Genomic DNA, 15,094 nt, shown 5'->3' on the forward strand with positions numbered 1-15,094 from the left:
GCATGTTCGTGGAATACAATCTTATTCGCCTACACAAGTTGTTTATACCTGCATGTTCAATCGCTGCAATACAATCTTATTCGCCTACACAAGTTGTTTATACCTGCATGTTCAATCGCTGCAACACAACAATAGTTCACTAAATTATTTAGTTATCCAAAGATAAGTAATCCGCCCTTACTCAACTTTGTTCTTAATCCATTTTTTTAATATGTTCAACTGTAATTTTGTATCAATCCAACTCTTTGTTTGTTCGTATGAGTACTTTATCTAAATATTTTTTTGGTACTCCAGGGAAAGAATGTATGGGAAATCATACCAATGTTAGTGAATGGTCATAACGCAAGATCAGGTCACAAATTGGTGTATGGTTACAAGAATTTGAAATAATTAATGATTTTAGCCAGATTCATTCTAAAAAGTTGAAACTGTTCCATATCATAAGCACAGTTTCCTCCCAATTGAAGAAGAATTTGGCAACTGAAAGTGAGGTTCAGAAACGCATAGAAGCAACAACCATCCAAAACATATATGCCTAGCTACTGAGAGGACATAAGATAATATAAACCAAAAAGATGCGATCAAATTCAAATTCAAAACAAAACTTCAGGCAAATTTTTGTCACGGACGTCCAAAACTACAAATCAGAAAAGTAACAAGAAAGCCCTCTGGCATTCAAAAGATAGTCAACCTAGTTCAAAATATGCAAAGCCATGTTTGATCTAATCAAACAAACTGAATCCCATATCATCGTCACTCTCCTCCTTTGGTTCTTCCTGCAAGTAACAAAAACAATCCCATGTCACCACGATGTACATGAAAGGATAACAGTATTATTCTCAGAATTGAAATTGCTCTATCGGCCATACCTTCTTCTCTTCCGGAGGAGGTGCAGCTGCGGCAGCAGCCCCACCGGCTCCACCAGCTGGAACAGCAGCAGCGACTGCGGCACCTCCGCCAGCCCCAACGTTCATGATCAAATCCCCAATGTTACGCTTCTCGGCAAGCTTAGCAAAAAGGCTGAACCAGTAGGACTCCGCATCCACTCCAGCAGCTTTTACAAGCGTGGCAAGCTTCTCTGCCTGTTAAAAGAAACACACTTCGGAATCTTATTTCCATACAGATGATATAACAAACGCTATCACAGAAATTCATAACAAAAAACAATCGTCACACATGGGAACAAATTTCATAAACATACAAGAAATTGATTAATAACAGAAAAACAATATCTAGATTGTAAGCGTCGTTCTATACATATATATGAAATTAAGACGAAGAAACAGTTCGAAAACGGACAACATTCACGACAATCCTTTTGAATAACACATGATAATCTCCCTACTAATTACTTAGAAATCGGTAAACGAGATCCCGAAAGGTAAGTACTGATAAAGAACATAAATATTGAAGGAGGATGTCATGATTGAAGAGAAACATACGGTGACGGGGATGTTATCGTCGTAGAGGATGAGAGCAGCATAAGAGCAAGCAATTTCTCCGACCGACATTTTCACTGCACGTTCAAAAGCGATAAAAATTACAGAAGAAGAAATCAGAAAAAGAACACAATTCCTGAAGCATTAGAATTTGAACGCATTACAGAAAAATCAATCAGGAAAAACAATTGAGAATTGAAGGAGAGAGATTTCCAACCAGAAGTATGGGCGACGGCGAGGCTCTTAAGCTGTCTGTTCTTCGCTGCGCAACACGAAAGCGTTCTAGGGTTTGAGAAACTCACCAAGGTAGGGTTTTTATTGAAGCTTCATATGTGGGCTTCCTTTATTTGTGGAGCCCAGCATGGACAGGCCTAGATCCAGGACGCGGCCTCGTTCCTGCCACGGCCCAATTATGGTTAAAACTAGGCTTGGACTTATTGGACCAGGGCTTGCACCTATCGGACATCAACCTTACGACAGGATTTGTGGGAAGCTTCCCACGTTAAAGATGGTCGATGAGAGGCTAATCCCAATCGAAGATCATGTTTATTTCTTGATGTTCATCTTCAATTGTGGTATAATTTACTTGTGACAATGCAAAATGTTCGTCCTAGCCAAGTTTTTGGATATTCAACAACATTGTTCGAGCACAAAAGCATGTGTTTCTCGAACGAAATAAGGGCAATGTCTCCCCTTACTCTAGTCCAACTCTCCAAATTTTCAACAACGAAGACTTCTTCATCGGATCTTCAAATAACAATATCCTTTCTAGCGTTCGAAAGGTCGTCATGTGTGATTCCACATTGGTTAGGGAGGAGAACAAATCATTTTTTCATAAGGGTTCGGAAAACTCTCCCTATTAGACGCGTTTTAAAAATCTTGACAGAAATCCTGGAAATGAAAGCCCAAAGAGGACAATATCTACCCGTGGTGGACTTGAGCTATTACAAATGGTATCAAAGCTAAACACTAGGCGATGTGCCCATGAGGAAGCTAATCCCCGAAGGGGGTGGACACGAGACGGTGTGTCAGCAAGAACACTTGACTCCGAAAAGGGTGGATTGGGGGATCCCACACCAATTGAAGAAGGGAATGAGTGCTAATAAGGACGCTGGCCCCAAAGGAGGGTTGATTGTGAGATCTCTATTGGTTTGAGAAGAGAACTAAGAATTATTTATAAAGGTGTGGAAGCATTTTTCTATCATACGCGTTTTAAAAATTTTAAGGGGAAGCCCGAGAGAGAAAGCCGAAAGAGGACAATATCTACTAGGGTGGGCTTAGACCGTTACACGTCATCTCTTTGTCTACAAGAGTTATATGAATTTATTTATGACATAATGATCCATCCATGAACCACGATCTTAGTAATGAAAAAATTGAAATTCCTCTTTTGGACATTTATTATTCAAAGAGCGAAAGTCAATGTACATTGTCCGCTTTGAATCTTTTGGACATTTGTTATTCAAAGAGTGAAAGTCAATGCATACTGTTTGCTTTGACCCATTACGTATTGCCGTAAAACTCACCGTTTGAAAGCGCGTATATAGGAGAGAATTTTTCACATCATTATAAGGAATGTTTCGTTCCCCTATTCAAACAATGTGAGTTTTTACAATCCACACCCTTAAGGGCCCAACGTCCTTGCTACACACTGCACAATGTCTGATTCAATATCTATTAGCGGTGAATATAATTATTTGAATTTGTTATATGGGTTCGAACATGGTAAGGATAATGATTACATAAGGAAGAATTTAGAAAACTGAAAGAGAGTTGAAAATTTGGAATGGTTGCAACAAGTTGAATGATTATGGTGTTAAAGTCGCTTCAAAGCATCTTCTAATCAACAAGATTTGATGTTCATGATGCTTCTCCTCCACCTCCCTTCCCCATATCATTTCATTGCCCTTCTCCCCTTACACTCATAATTCAACTCCAAAATTCAAATCTTATGTTCCAAGTTACCTATAAATATATATTATTAATTCAATAATACTAAGTCAGGTCGGGATTGAGATATTTTTAGATCCAACCCAGTTACTCAGAATTGTAAAATTTTCAACTTAAATTGTTGTTATTAAACAATGAATTCAACATTTTTTTTTATAAGAATAGGGATACCTTTCTCTAGCATACGCGTTTTAAAATGTCGAGGGGAAACCCAAAATAGAAAGCGAAAAGGAGCACCGCCATACTACCTCTTTAGTAATCATATTTCCTTTTGTGCACTACTTTTTAAGGCTTGTTTTAACCTCTAATCACCATCCTTTCTCTTCTTCTTTTCATTCAACTTTTAATAATACCTTCTTTTATCATAAACAATGCCTTGTTTCTCCAACCCCTAATTACTTTTCACACTAGATGGGTGGAATATTTCACCCCACCAAATAAACAAAACCCATCATAAATATAAATATAAATACAAATGGTAGAGATTTATCCGGTTAAATTTGGTTCTTGTTCAGTTGAATTTTTTTTACTAGTTGGTGACCCGACCAATTAGAATAGAGTTTACCATCCAACTCAATCCTTGTTTTTCGGAGATATTCTTTTTTTTAATCATTCTTTTAAAAAATCTATAGACAATATATGTTACATTAATAACTAAAATCTTATAAAGTTTACTTATCTTCGCATCAATTACAAATGTTCTGAACTAAAATTTCAACCCAACCCAATTCAATTTTTATGATTTAGATTGAGTAGTTCAGATTGGTTTGGTGATCGAGAACACCGGTAAAGAATATAGTCATAAAGGTGTTAAAAGTTTGTATTTTCGAACTCTCTCCCTCAAAAAAGGAACCCCTAAAGAGACTTGTCTTTGACATTTCATCAACTAGTTGGATTGAAAGAGCCAGCCTTTCATTCAAAGTCTCACTTATTGATTGGGGTCGACCATTAGTCTTGGATTAACCCATCTTCTATGGCAGTCCTAACTAAAGACTAAAGACTAAAGAAAGAGTAATCCGCTGCGCAAGTGAGACTGATCAAGAAGTACTTGACGCTCGTCGAGACCAGTGCTTTGTCATTTTCATTCTCTACTTTTGCATTGAGACTAAGCCCCTTATATACTAACGGTAGCAAACCGGGAAGTCCTCTTTCAGTCAATTATTCATATAGATAGCAAAGCTCTTTCAGTACATGAATGGATAGTACCACTCGGACTTCCAAGCCCACTTTCTAAGCTTGCGAAAGGATGAACGTGGAAGAAAAAATAATTGAATACAGGGTGAAATGTGATACTATAAGAAGCTAAGATTGAGCAAATTAATGGATTATTAAATGAATGTAGAATAATAGCATATGAAAAATGAAGGAAGTGACATGCACAAATCACATATAATGGTAGCAATGGGCTCCATTTGTGGGGAAAGCTGACAACCCAGGCATTGTGTGCAATACTCACTCACCTTCTTCATCATTATCCCATTTCATTACTCCAATTTTGTCAACATTCATACGCATTACCCACAAAATAATTCCATGCTCAATTATTTTGGAGAGTAAATTAAAAGAGATGAAACAAATAGTGTTCATAATTCTGTAGAATATCAAGAACAATGTTGCGTTGTCCTGTTCATTAAAAAGTAGTCTGTAAAAGACAAAAAGCGAAGGCCATCGGGCCGCGGGGCCATCGCCATCATCATCATCATCTGCCCATATATGAGGATTCAGGAGGTATTGTTTATTTAGAAAGCAAAGGATTCTTGCGCTCTGTTCTTTTCCATCGAACATATTCCCTTCTTGTTCTTCTTCTTATGCCCATTTTAATTCTCTGTTGCTATGTTCTAGCTTCCGGGTATGGGAAATTGCGTGTTGAAAGTCGCCGGAGAAAGGGTGGATGTGGTGAAAGTGGTGACTGTCGACGGCGGAATTATGGAGCTTTATGCGCCGATTACGGCGGAGTGCATAACAGGGGAATATCCCGGCCACGCGATTTTTACGAGCCGAAGTATATTCTCGGAGCCCCTTCTTCATAAGGATGAGCTTCACGCGGGTCAAGTGTATTACCTTCTCCCGCTTAACCCTTACAAGCCCTCTGCTAAAATCGAGGCGGACGCGCCCAGCGTTGTTTCCACGCCGTATCGGATGTCGACGTGCGAGTCGCAGAATGCGGTTGCGAAGAAGCGGGCGGCGGAGGGGGAGGCGGAGGTGTTTCCGAAGTATAGTAGTACGGGCGTTTGGAAGGTGAAGCTGGTGATTTGCCCGGAACAGCTGTCGGAGATCTTGAAACAGGGTAATCGTACGGAGGAGTTGATTGAGAACGTGAGGACGGTGGCTAAGTGTGGAAACGGCGTCGGATCGGCTGCTAGCTCCGATCATTCCAGTGTGGCAGGGAGCTGGAAGGGATCCGCCATGGATAAGCCCCAGTATGGATTGAAATAATATATATAATATATAAATCTATACATATATGTTTGTCCTTTTTTTTCCCTTCTTTGTATCATATTAACAATGGCTGCACCCATAAATTAAAATTACGCACAATCTCTTGGGTCGAGGATTAGTTAATCAAGCAATTAGCAATGCCCGTTTGAAAGCGCGAGCGTTTTTCAATTATGGGTCTCTATAACAATATGACATTGTCTACCGTAAACATAAGTTCTTGATGATTTTATTTAGGCTTCTTCAAAATGTATCGCACCAATTAAAATGTATTTGACTTAGTATTTGGAAGAAGAGAGGAGAAGCAGTGGACCTCAAAGGCTTTGTTGCAGAAAGAACAATGACAATCTGAAAAGGCCATGGCAGGAGAAAATCAAGTGTCTATCAATTTTGGAATCTGGTCCAATTCTATGCCACTAATAATTTAATTTAAGGCTGCATAGCTCCACTAGGTTAGCCATGGTATCCGAAGCATTCAAGATGGTAGACGTTGGAGTGACAGTTCACAATCAAAATATGTCGAGACAAACAATGTTTGAAGAAGCTTTTTGAATAAAGGTGTCTGTGAGCCCATACTAAAGTTTCAATCCATTCTTGCCAATATCTACGCCAAGAAATTAAGAGCATGTCCAAATAAGAACATTGTTACCCTGCCATATATGCTTCTTGTGTGTTGGTAAAAAGTAACTCATCTAATGGTATTTAACATCTACAAAACGGCCAAATAAAAGGCGTCTCAAGTTGAAATATCACAAGTAACACCTCCTTTCCGGTTGTCGCAAGAAAAACTATAACCAAAATCCAACATTAATCTTATGAATATTTAGAGCGGAGAAAAAACTAACTCGTTCACTAATTAAAGTACTAGTTTACTATCATATCCTTCCAAATCTGTAACAAAAAGGGGTATTGAATAAGATGACAATTGTGTCGTGCTTGTTAAACAAGATCACGAACGTTCTCTTTGTCGTGATCTTTGACAACAGAAATCTAACTTGATTCGGTGACAATTTGGTTATCAACGTGATTCTTTAAATACAATAAAATATCTTTTTTTCAACGACTCAACATTTCTTTTTTCACAGTACATGTTCTAATCTTTAATTTTGATCCTCTGATTCTCTCTTAAACATATTAATAGTTTCCGAGCTTATTTTCGAGGTCGATTTTTCAAGCTATTAAATCTTCTTAATAATAAGATAGTTCCGTAAGCCATTTTTTTTAGACACACAACTTATGAGCGGAAAGAGAGTGTCTCTATTTATAGACCAATCTATAGGTAAATGGGCTTCACTTTAATGTCTTTTGGGCGTAATTGTTTGATTTGAACTTTCTTGACTTTTAGACCTAATAATTGAGAATGGTTGGCTTTAGGCCTTATCATTCTAATTTTTTAGCGTTCATATTCATTTAAGCTCGACTTAAATATCATACTCTAGTTTTAACACGTACAAATTAATATTTTTTTTAAAAAATAAAATCTAACAAAATGTATATTCTTATAAAAGGAAGAAATTAATATAATATTTAATAAAAAGTTCCGAAAGTCCACCAAATAAGAAATAAGAATATGATTAATAAAAGTGGTATGCAAGTAAAGATGACCCTTTTATGAGGGTAAGGATTCATAACTTGACACGAAACGTTAATAATATATTTTAGTAAATACTGTCAATAAAATAAAGTCATCACGTATCTTACAATCATATTCCTATCTTCATCTTCTATACTTCTAAATATTGAATTTTCATCAATTTTACAAAAAAAAAAAAAAAAAAAAAAAAAAAAAAAAAAAAAAAAAAATTATATATATATATATATATATATATATATATTAAACTCAAATCTATATTAATATTAATATTCAGTTGGATACTTACAAAAAAAGATGATATGATATTTTAATATAGAATTTAATTGTAAATATAATTTATTTTTTCAAAAAGGAAAAAGGAAAATAAATAAATAAATAAATAAAATAAATTCTAGATATGTGGGTGAGGGAGAAAGGGAGCTAGGAGGATGGAGTTTGGTGACGGTAAGCGACGGTGGTGGAGGGGCAATGATGGTGGCCGGTGGGGGGTGGTAGGAGGGGTACGGAACGGAAGTGCAATTTTAATATTAAATAATTTCATTATATTTATTTACTTACATATACCATTAGAATAAAACATGTATAATCATTCCAATGTCCTTTTATATTTTAATTAACTAAAAATATACTACATTAATTCAAATGCTATTTTATTTATTTTTTCAAATTATAATACTTTGAAAAAAATTGAGTATCGACCACGAAGTTTTTTAAATAAAAAATTCCAATATTAAGGACGATATGTTCGACCGATCAAAAAGACAAACTTAAAATTTGTTAGGTTTGAATCCTATTAACATTTAATAAATTTAAATAATTGGAAGTCGAAATGTGGTGATGTTTTTTTTTTCCTTATCCCTTTTTACCGTAACAACTGAAAATGCCTAACTATTAATACATTTATAACTATTCAAATTCTATATAAATCTAAAATATTAAGGTTAATATGTTTGAGTGGTTAAGGAGACAGACAGACTTGAAATTTGTTGGGTTTTACCCATGCAGGTCGAACTCTACCGTCGACAGTTTTTCCTTCCTCACTTTTTACCGCAAGAACTTAGGATGCAATTATTAATAAATTTAAATAATTATTCCACTTCGTCACCATAGGTATGATAAAAAAAAAAAAGTAATATTTTTTTAGTTCATCTCGATATCGGTTTAATTTATCTCAATATCAATTTAGCTCATCTTAATATCCACATTTTTATAAAAGTAAAAAAAAACACTAACTCTCTAATCTAGATATTGATCTAGTNATCATTTTTGTGGCAAGGGATAATGTTGTGTGTATAGGATCGCTAATCACTCATTATCACTAAATAGTGATTGCTGAAAATTGCTTTTTGGTGAATAGATTAAGTACAGTAATCAACCACCAATATCCTTTGATTTTTATTGATGAATTATATAGTTATTTATATAATTGACCNAATTTAGGTCACAATATTATATAGATTTATCTACCATTATTTACCATTACAGTACCCTTGTTTTGATTTATGATNATGGGTAGAGAAGCAAATCCTTTCCTACGATCCTTACCCGTGTAATTTTTAGACTAATCCCAAATAGATGGATTGGTGGTCTTGGGTCCATCAATTGAACATGGAGTGTTGAAAGCTTGGACAAAGTGAGCATGAACAGAATCAATTTGAACGTACCGTTGGTTGCAACGATCAACATAATGTCCCTCCGTGCAGCATATTGGCAGTAAGTTGGTCAACGACCTTGACCCGAGTGAGTTCTTTCTCAGTTGGAAGAGTTGTTATCATGAGAATCAAAATGACAAGAAGGAGGGTGACTTCTATGGGTGCGGCCGCGATTAGTGGCGGTGAATTGTTTCTATCCTCGTTAGCTATTATTGGAAGGCTTCATGCCCAAGATTTGGATCAAGATTCGAAATCTAGATGACTCCCAATATATCGTGCAACATAGCTAACTTTGAAATTTCTATGATTTAGGTCCAGAAAAGGCAAGTGCACTCGGTTAGCACAAGTTGTAACTTTTAATTCTTTTAAATATTTCTTAATCATCTTATTTTCGGGTCACAATTCATTCATTCATCGAGTCAAAATTATAATAATTATTGATATACATATCTTATTCATTGCAGGTAGAGTTATTCTTATTCACATGTCAATGATAAACCTCTCAATGACCAAGATCTATAAGTCATAGGTGTTATATGCTTATTTCTATATATATATATATATATATATATATATATATTAAACTCAAATCTATATTAATATTAATATTCAGTTGGATACTTACAAAAAAAGATGATATGATATTTTAATATAGAATTTAATTGTAAATATAATTTATTTTTTCAAAAAGGAAAAAGGAAAATAAATAAATAAATAAATAAAATAAATTCTAGATATGTGGGTGAGGGAGAAAGGGAGCTAGGAGGATGGAGTTTGGTGACGGTAAGCGACGGTGGTGGAGGGGCAATGATGGTGGCCGGTGGGGGGTGGTAGGAGGGGTACGGAACGGAAGTGCAATTTTAATATTAAATAATTTCATTATATTTATTTACTTACATATACCATTAGAATAAAACATGTATAATCATTCCAATGTCCTTTTATATTTTAATTAACTAAAAATATACTACATTAATTCAAATGCTATTTTATTTATTTTTTCAAATTATAATACTTTGAAAAAAATTGAGTATCGACCACGAAGTTTTTTAAATAAAAAATTCCAATATTAAGGACGATATGTTCGACCGATCAAAAAGACAAACTTAAAATTTGTTAGGTTTGAATCCTATTAACATTTAATAAATTTAAATAATTGGAAGTCGAAATGTGGTGATGTTTTTTTTTTCCTTATCCCTTTTTACCGTAACAACTGAAAATGCCTAACTATTAATACATTTATAACTATTCAAATTCTATATAAATCTAAAATATTAAGGTTAATATGTTTGAGTGGTTAAGGAGACAGACAGACTTGAAATTTGTTGGGTTTTACCCATGCAGGTCGAACTCTACCGTCGACAGTTTTTCCTTCCTCACTTTTTACCGCAAGAACTTAGGATGCAATTATTAATAAATTTAAATAATTATTCCACTTCGTCACCATAGGTATGATAAAAAAAAAAAAGTAATATTTTTTTAGTTCATCTCGATATCGGTTTAATTTATCTCAATATCAATTTAGCTCATCTTAATATCCACATTTTTATAAAAGTAAAAAAAAACACTAACTCTCTAATCTAGATATTGATCTAGTTCATTTCAATATCAATTTAGCTCGCCTTTTAATTTAGGTCACAATATTATATAGATTTATCTACCATTATTTACCATTACAGTACCCTTGTTTTGATTTATGATAATAGTAACTTTTATGTAAAATCAATTTTAATTAACCTAATTGGTTAGTTTTTTTTTTTTTTTACCAAGTTATATATTATTTTTTCTATTAAGAGACTTATAAAAAAAATCAATTTTAAACTTGAACCGTATAGAAATCAATTTAAAACTTGACCGATTAAAGATTAAATTTAAACATTATTGGATCAAATATATTATGTTTGAAACTTTAAGGTTCAAACTTAAATGGAGTGTTATTATTATTATTTTTAAAAAAATAGACTAAATAAATGGTTTAAATCCCAATAATAAGAAAAGGTGTATTTTATCGAATAAAATTTATACGAGATAAAATTTGATATTAGAATTCATAATTAAATATGATTTAGTTATTTGAAGGTGAAGACCTTGTAGGAATCCAGTCGACTAATTAAGAAGAAGATCATAAGTGTATAAGTAAGAGACACTATCTCGAGGCTCAATAGTGTATTTTATTCAAGAGGAGGATTATTAGAGTCTCGCATTGGTTAATTAAAAAAAAGATAATGTCTACCTTAATTTAATGTTGCAGAGGACGACAAGAAAGACTTAATGATGTATTTTGTTTGTTTGGGAATTGGAAAGTTATAATTAAAGTAAACTATAGAAAGAAGAGTGCAACATGACGTGAACGGAAACGGTTACATTAAGAAACGTTGTTGAAAAGGAGGAACAGCGTGGTCCGACACCACAGGTGAACCAACACTCTCCCTGTGTCAGTAGCACGTGATAGCACGACATGAGCCTTGTTTTTTTGAAGTAAGATTTCGAGAAACAGGGGAGCTGGCGCTGCCTTTTATCCATCCATCCACTCATTTATTATTACTTTTTTTGGGGCTTTGGGGCCGCGGAAAAACCAAGCAATGGCGCTGGCAATGGCGCTGGCATTGGCGTTGGCGTACCCCTCCCCCACTCCCCCCCTTACCCTCCGCACGGCGGGGCAATCGTAACGCAACGCAACGCAACGCAACGCAACGCCTGGACTTGAATGGAATGGCGTTGAATCCTTTGTATTATTAAATGTCCACTGCCCCTTTCTAGGGTCCTTTCGCTTCATCCCACTGACAACCCTATGCGCCATTATTGCTGTTTTTGTCCCCAATCTCCTTCCACTCTTATTATTCATTCATTTATCCAACTAATTAATTTATTTAATTTCCCTGCAAAAAGAAAAAAAAGAAAAAAAAGAAAAAAAAACACTAAAAGACTAAAAGTAAAAAAGGGTACAGATTCCTATTCTTCACTATCCAATGGGTTGAATTCGAGATTATCTTTGGGTGGTCTGGATGGAATCACAGCTGCATTGCTTACTGGCTTTCTCTGTTCTTGAATCATGAACCATCTCTCTCTGTTTTTCCCTCCCTGCTAGTGTTGTTCTTGTAAATGCAGAGCCCTCCTCTGTTTTTCAATTTCTTTCATGGGTAAGAAGGGAGGCTCCTCCTGGTTGACTGCTGTCAAAAGGGCTTTTAGATCTCCTTCCAAGGATGAAGACGACAAGGTCTGAGCTTTTCATTTTCTCTCTGATCTTACCCTTTTGATCTCACCTTCGTTTCCTCTGCAGAAAAGAGAGAAGCGGAGATGGATTTTCAGGCGATCCACCAATCTACACGACACGGATACTCACCAAACGACGTCGGCTACGGAACATGCATCTTCCGAGGCAGCGCTTGCGGTTGCGGTGGCTACTGCTGAAGCTGCTGTCGCTACTGCTCAAGCGGCTGTGGAGATTGCTCGCCTACCTACTCGGCCTTCCAATCACGCTAGATATCACTATGCTGCGATTGTTATTCAGACCGCTTTTAGGGGATACTTGGTATGCTAATGAAGTACTGTAAATCTCTGTTGTTTTTGGGTTGAGATGGGTGTGAGTTACTCTAATTGAATTTTACAGGCAAGGAGGGCTCTGCGTGCGCTGAAGGGGTTGGTGAAGTTGCAGGCTTTGGTGAGGGGTCACAACGTGAGAAAACAGGCGAAGATGACCCTTCGATGCATGCAAGCGCTGGTTCGAGTGCAAGCCCGTGTGCTCGATCAGCGGATGAGACTCTCCCATGACGGCAGTAGAAAATCCACCTTCAGCGACACAAATAGCGTCCTTGGATCGCGTTATCTCCAAAATTTCTCCGATAGAAAATCCGTTGTGAGTGAAATCCGATGAGGGTTTTCTTTGTTTTCCGTTCTTGATTTGAAATTATGAAACTTGAATGAAAATTGTGTCCTGTCGTGCAGTCTCAGTCAAGGGAGGGAAGTAGCACTGTCACAGACGATTGGGATGAACGGCCCCACTCTGTTGAAGAAGTGAAAGCTATGCTTCAACATAGAAAAGAGATCGCCATGAAGCGTGATCGAAATCTCTCCCACGCCTTCTCCCAACAGGTTCATCTCTTTCTCTATCACTTCCTGCTCTGCTTTGGTGCTCTGTTTTGAGGGGTCTGTTCTGTTTTTTCAGATATGGCGGAGAGGTCGAAGTCCATCCATGGGAAGTGGAGATGATTTCGAAGAAAGACCCAAATGGCTGGATCAATGGAATTCAAGGAAGCCATTGGAAAACAGGGGAAGAGCTTCAACGGATCAAAGAGACCCCATAAAAACAGTGGAAATCGACACCTTCCAGCCCTACTCTCACCGGAGAACGGTTCAGAATCAACAAAGAACAAATCCACATTCCGGCAGCTCGCCACTCCACCGGTCGCAACAAAACATACCCTGTTTCCACCACTCACCAGCCACACCATCCCCATCTAAAACAAGGCCTCTGCTAGTCCGGTCCGCAAGCCCACGTATCATCAGAGACGACAAAAGCGAAAATACATCCCAAACACCAAGCTTAAGGTCAAACTATTACTACAGTGGCAATTTACTTCAACAAAGTAGAACAGCAGCAAGTAGCAGCTATAGCCAAGGCAATTGTTTGCCGAATTACATGGCAGCCACAGAGTCCGCAAAGGCACGATTACGGTCACATAGCGCGCCGAGACAACGGCCATCAACGCCGGAGAGGGAGAGAGGAGTTGGGTCAGCTAAAAAACGGCTATCATTCCCAGTTCCTGATCCAAATGGGTATGGCGTTTACGAGCGAAATTTGAAAAGTCCAAGCTTCAAGAGCGTAAGCGGGACATACTTTGGGATGGAGCAGCAATCCAACTATTCATCTTGCTGCACCGACAGCCTCGGCGGCGAGATTTCCCCTTCTTCAACGACGGATCTAAGAAGATGGCTAAGGTGATTCATTCACTGACAAATTCATGAGTTCCCCCTAAAATTACAGTCTAACCCCAAAAAACAGAGAGTTGGTATTATGTTTAGGCTAGAACAGAGAGAGGCAGAGATTGAATTGCAAAAAGTTTGTTTGACCAAAAGGGATTATGGGTTTTGAAGTTTAGGTAATACTGAAAGAGATTTTTGTATTTGGTCTGACAAAAACAACCTGGTGTGTGTGGTTTGATGATGTTTGTATTGTAATGTTACAATAATAATGTTTGGAGTGAGTGATGTTTGTTGTGTTTGTTGTGTTGTCTTCTTTCATTTTGCTTTTGAGTTTATGACCATGCAACTCCAGCAGTCTTATCATGCATTGGAGTGTAGTGCTGCCCATTAGTGATAATCTTGATGCAAAAAAGGGAGGAAATTAAACAAATTTGTGGATGAGTTTCACATGTTCCTTTAGGAATCAAAAGTTGTTCTTTCTTTGTTGTAAAAGGATTATGTGTTAGTAAAAATGTTTAGTATTTTGATGTCTTTAAGAATACTTTTAATAATCTTATGATGTAATGTGACGCCCGAGTATATGAATGAAATGAGACAACCGACAAAATAAGAGTGATCTTAAGGATATGAAATTACTTATACCAACAATTTTCACCTTAATTTTTTTTTTAAAACACTACGTGAGCAAAGACAAAGTATGTTAAAATGACTTGTATTAGTTTGTAGGGTAATTTTCACTCTCGGAGTACTTTAATATACACGAACTGAGTTTGGTAAGAAAAATCTTTTGAATCAATCCAAAATTTCAAATTAGTGTGGTTGATGACACAAATAATTCGAACAGAGTTCACAATTCAACCAAACCTGGTTGGGTTAGATTATATATTTCCACCAACTTTAAATACAAACATTAAATATTTTTATTTTTAAAGATTTTATTTATTTATTTGAACAAAGAATCTACATTTGACTTGACTTTGTTATATAAAAAAGAATTGGGAAAGTGTTTAGAAATTTCAAAATGAAGGTTATTCAAACATCATGCATTTAATATCGGGAGGACATTCAAAAAAGTGGTCAGTCCTTAGGCATAGACTTTT

General features: G+C 36.2%; 3 protein-coding genes across 3 annotated transcripts; 2 read left to right on the forward strand and 1 right to left on the reverse strand.

The window, feature by feature from the left end:
- Positions 1 to 538: 538 nt before the first annotated feature.
- On the reverse strand, positions 539 to 1,750 carry LOC111799666 (60S acidic ribosomal protein P1-like). Its single transcript, XM_023683098.1, has 4 exons — positions 1,657 to 1,750; positions 1,443 to 1,516; positions 870 to 1,082; positions 539 to 776 (listed from the first exon to the last, which is right to left on the reverse strand). The coding sequence occupies exons 2-4, from the start codon at positions 1,509 to 1,511 to the stop codon at positions 723 to 725; spliced, it is 336 nt and encodes a 111-aa protein (XP_023538866.1). The 5' UTR covers positions 1,512 to 1,516; positions 1,657 to 1,750; the 3' UTR covers positions 539 to 722.
- Positions 1,751 to 4,883: 3,133 nt separating this feature from the next.
- LOC111800623 lies at positions 4,884 to 5,940 on the forward strand. Its single transcript, XM_023684402.1, has 2 exons — positions 4,884 to 5,117; positions 5,232 to 5,940. Exons 1-2 carry the CDS (start codon positions 5,103 to 5,105, stop codon positions 5,823 to 5,825), a joined length of 609 nt encoding a protein of 202 aa, XP_023540170.1. The 5' UTR covers positions 4,884 to 5,102; the 3' UTR covers positions 5,826 to 5,940.
- Positions 5,941 to 11,810: 5,870 nt separating this feature from the next.
- On the forward strand, positions 11,811 to 14,292 carry LOC111800748 (protein IQ-DOMAIN 1-like). Its single transcript, XM_023684581.1, has 5 exons — positions 11,811 to 12,288; positions 12,352 to 12,603; positions 12,682 to 12,927; positions 13,017 to 13,163; positions 13,237 to 14,292. Exons 1-5 carry the CDS (start codon positions 12,208 to 12,210, stop codon positions 14,011 to 14,013), a joined length of 1,503 nt encoding a protein of 500 aa, XP_023540349.1. The 5' UTR covers positions 11,811 to 12,207; the 3' UTR covers positions 14,014 to 14,292.
- The last annotated feature ends 802 nt before the right edge of the window (positions 14,293 to 15,094 follow it).

Source organism: Cucurbita pepo, chromosome LG08 (assembly GCF_002806865.2).
Source record: "Cucurbita pepo subsp. pepo cultivar mu-cu-16 chromosome LG08, ASM280686v2, whole genome shotgun sequence".
NCBI classification, from domain to species: domain Eukaryota; kingdom Viridiplantae; phylum Streptophyta; class Magnoliopsida; order Cucurbitales; family Cucurbitaceae; genus Cucurbita; species Cucurbita pepo.

Excerpts from the sequence above, each read along its gene's own strand:
- LOC111799666 (XM_023683098.1), bottom strand. The coding sequence starts at position 1,511 with ATGTCGGTCGGAGAAATTGCTTGCTCTTATGCTGCTCTCATCCTCTAC. Across the intron at positions 1,083-1,442 it reads ACGATAACATCCCCGTCACC|GCAGAGAAGCTTGCCACGCT; the intron begins GTATGTTTCTCT and ends TTCTTTTAACAG. Across the intron at positions 777-869 it reads CTCCTCCGGAAGAGAAGAAG|GAAGAACCAAAGGAGGAGAG; the intron begins GTATGGCCGATA and ends TGTTACTTGCAG.
- LOC111800748 (XM_023684581.1), top strand. The coding sequence starts at position 12,208 with ATGGGTAAGAAGGGAGGCTCCTCCTGGTTGACTGCTGTCAAAAGGGCT. Across the intron at positions 12,289-12,351 it reads CCAAGGATGAAGACGACAAG|AAAAGAGAGAAGCGGAGATG; the intron begins GTCTGAGCTTTT and ends TTTCCTCTGCAG. Across the intron at positions 12,928-13,016 it reads TCTCCGATAGAAAATCCGTT|TCTCAGTCAAGGGAGGGAAG; the intron begins GTGAGTGAAATC and ends CCTGTCGTGCAG.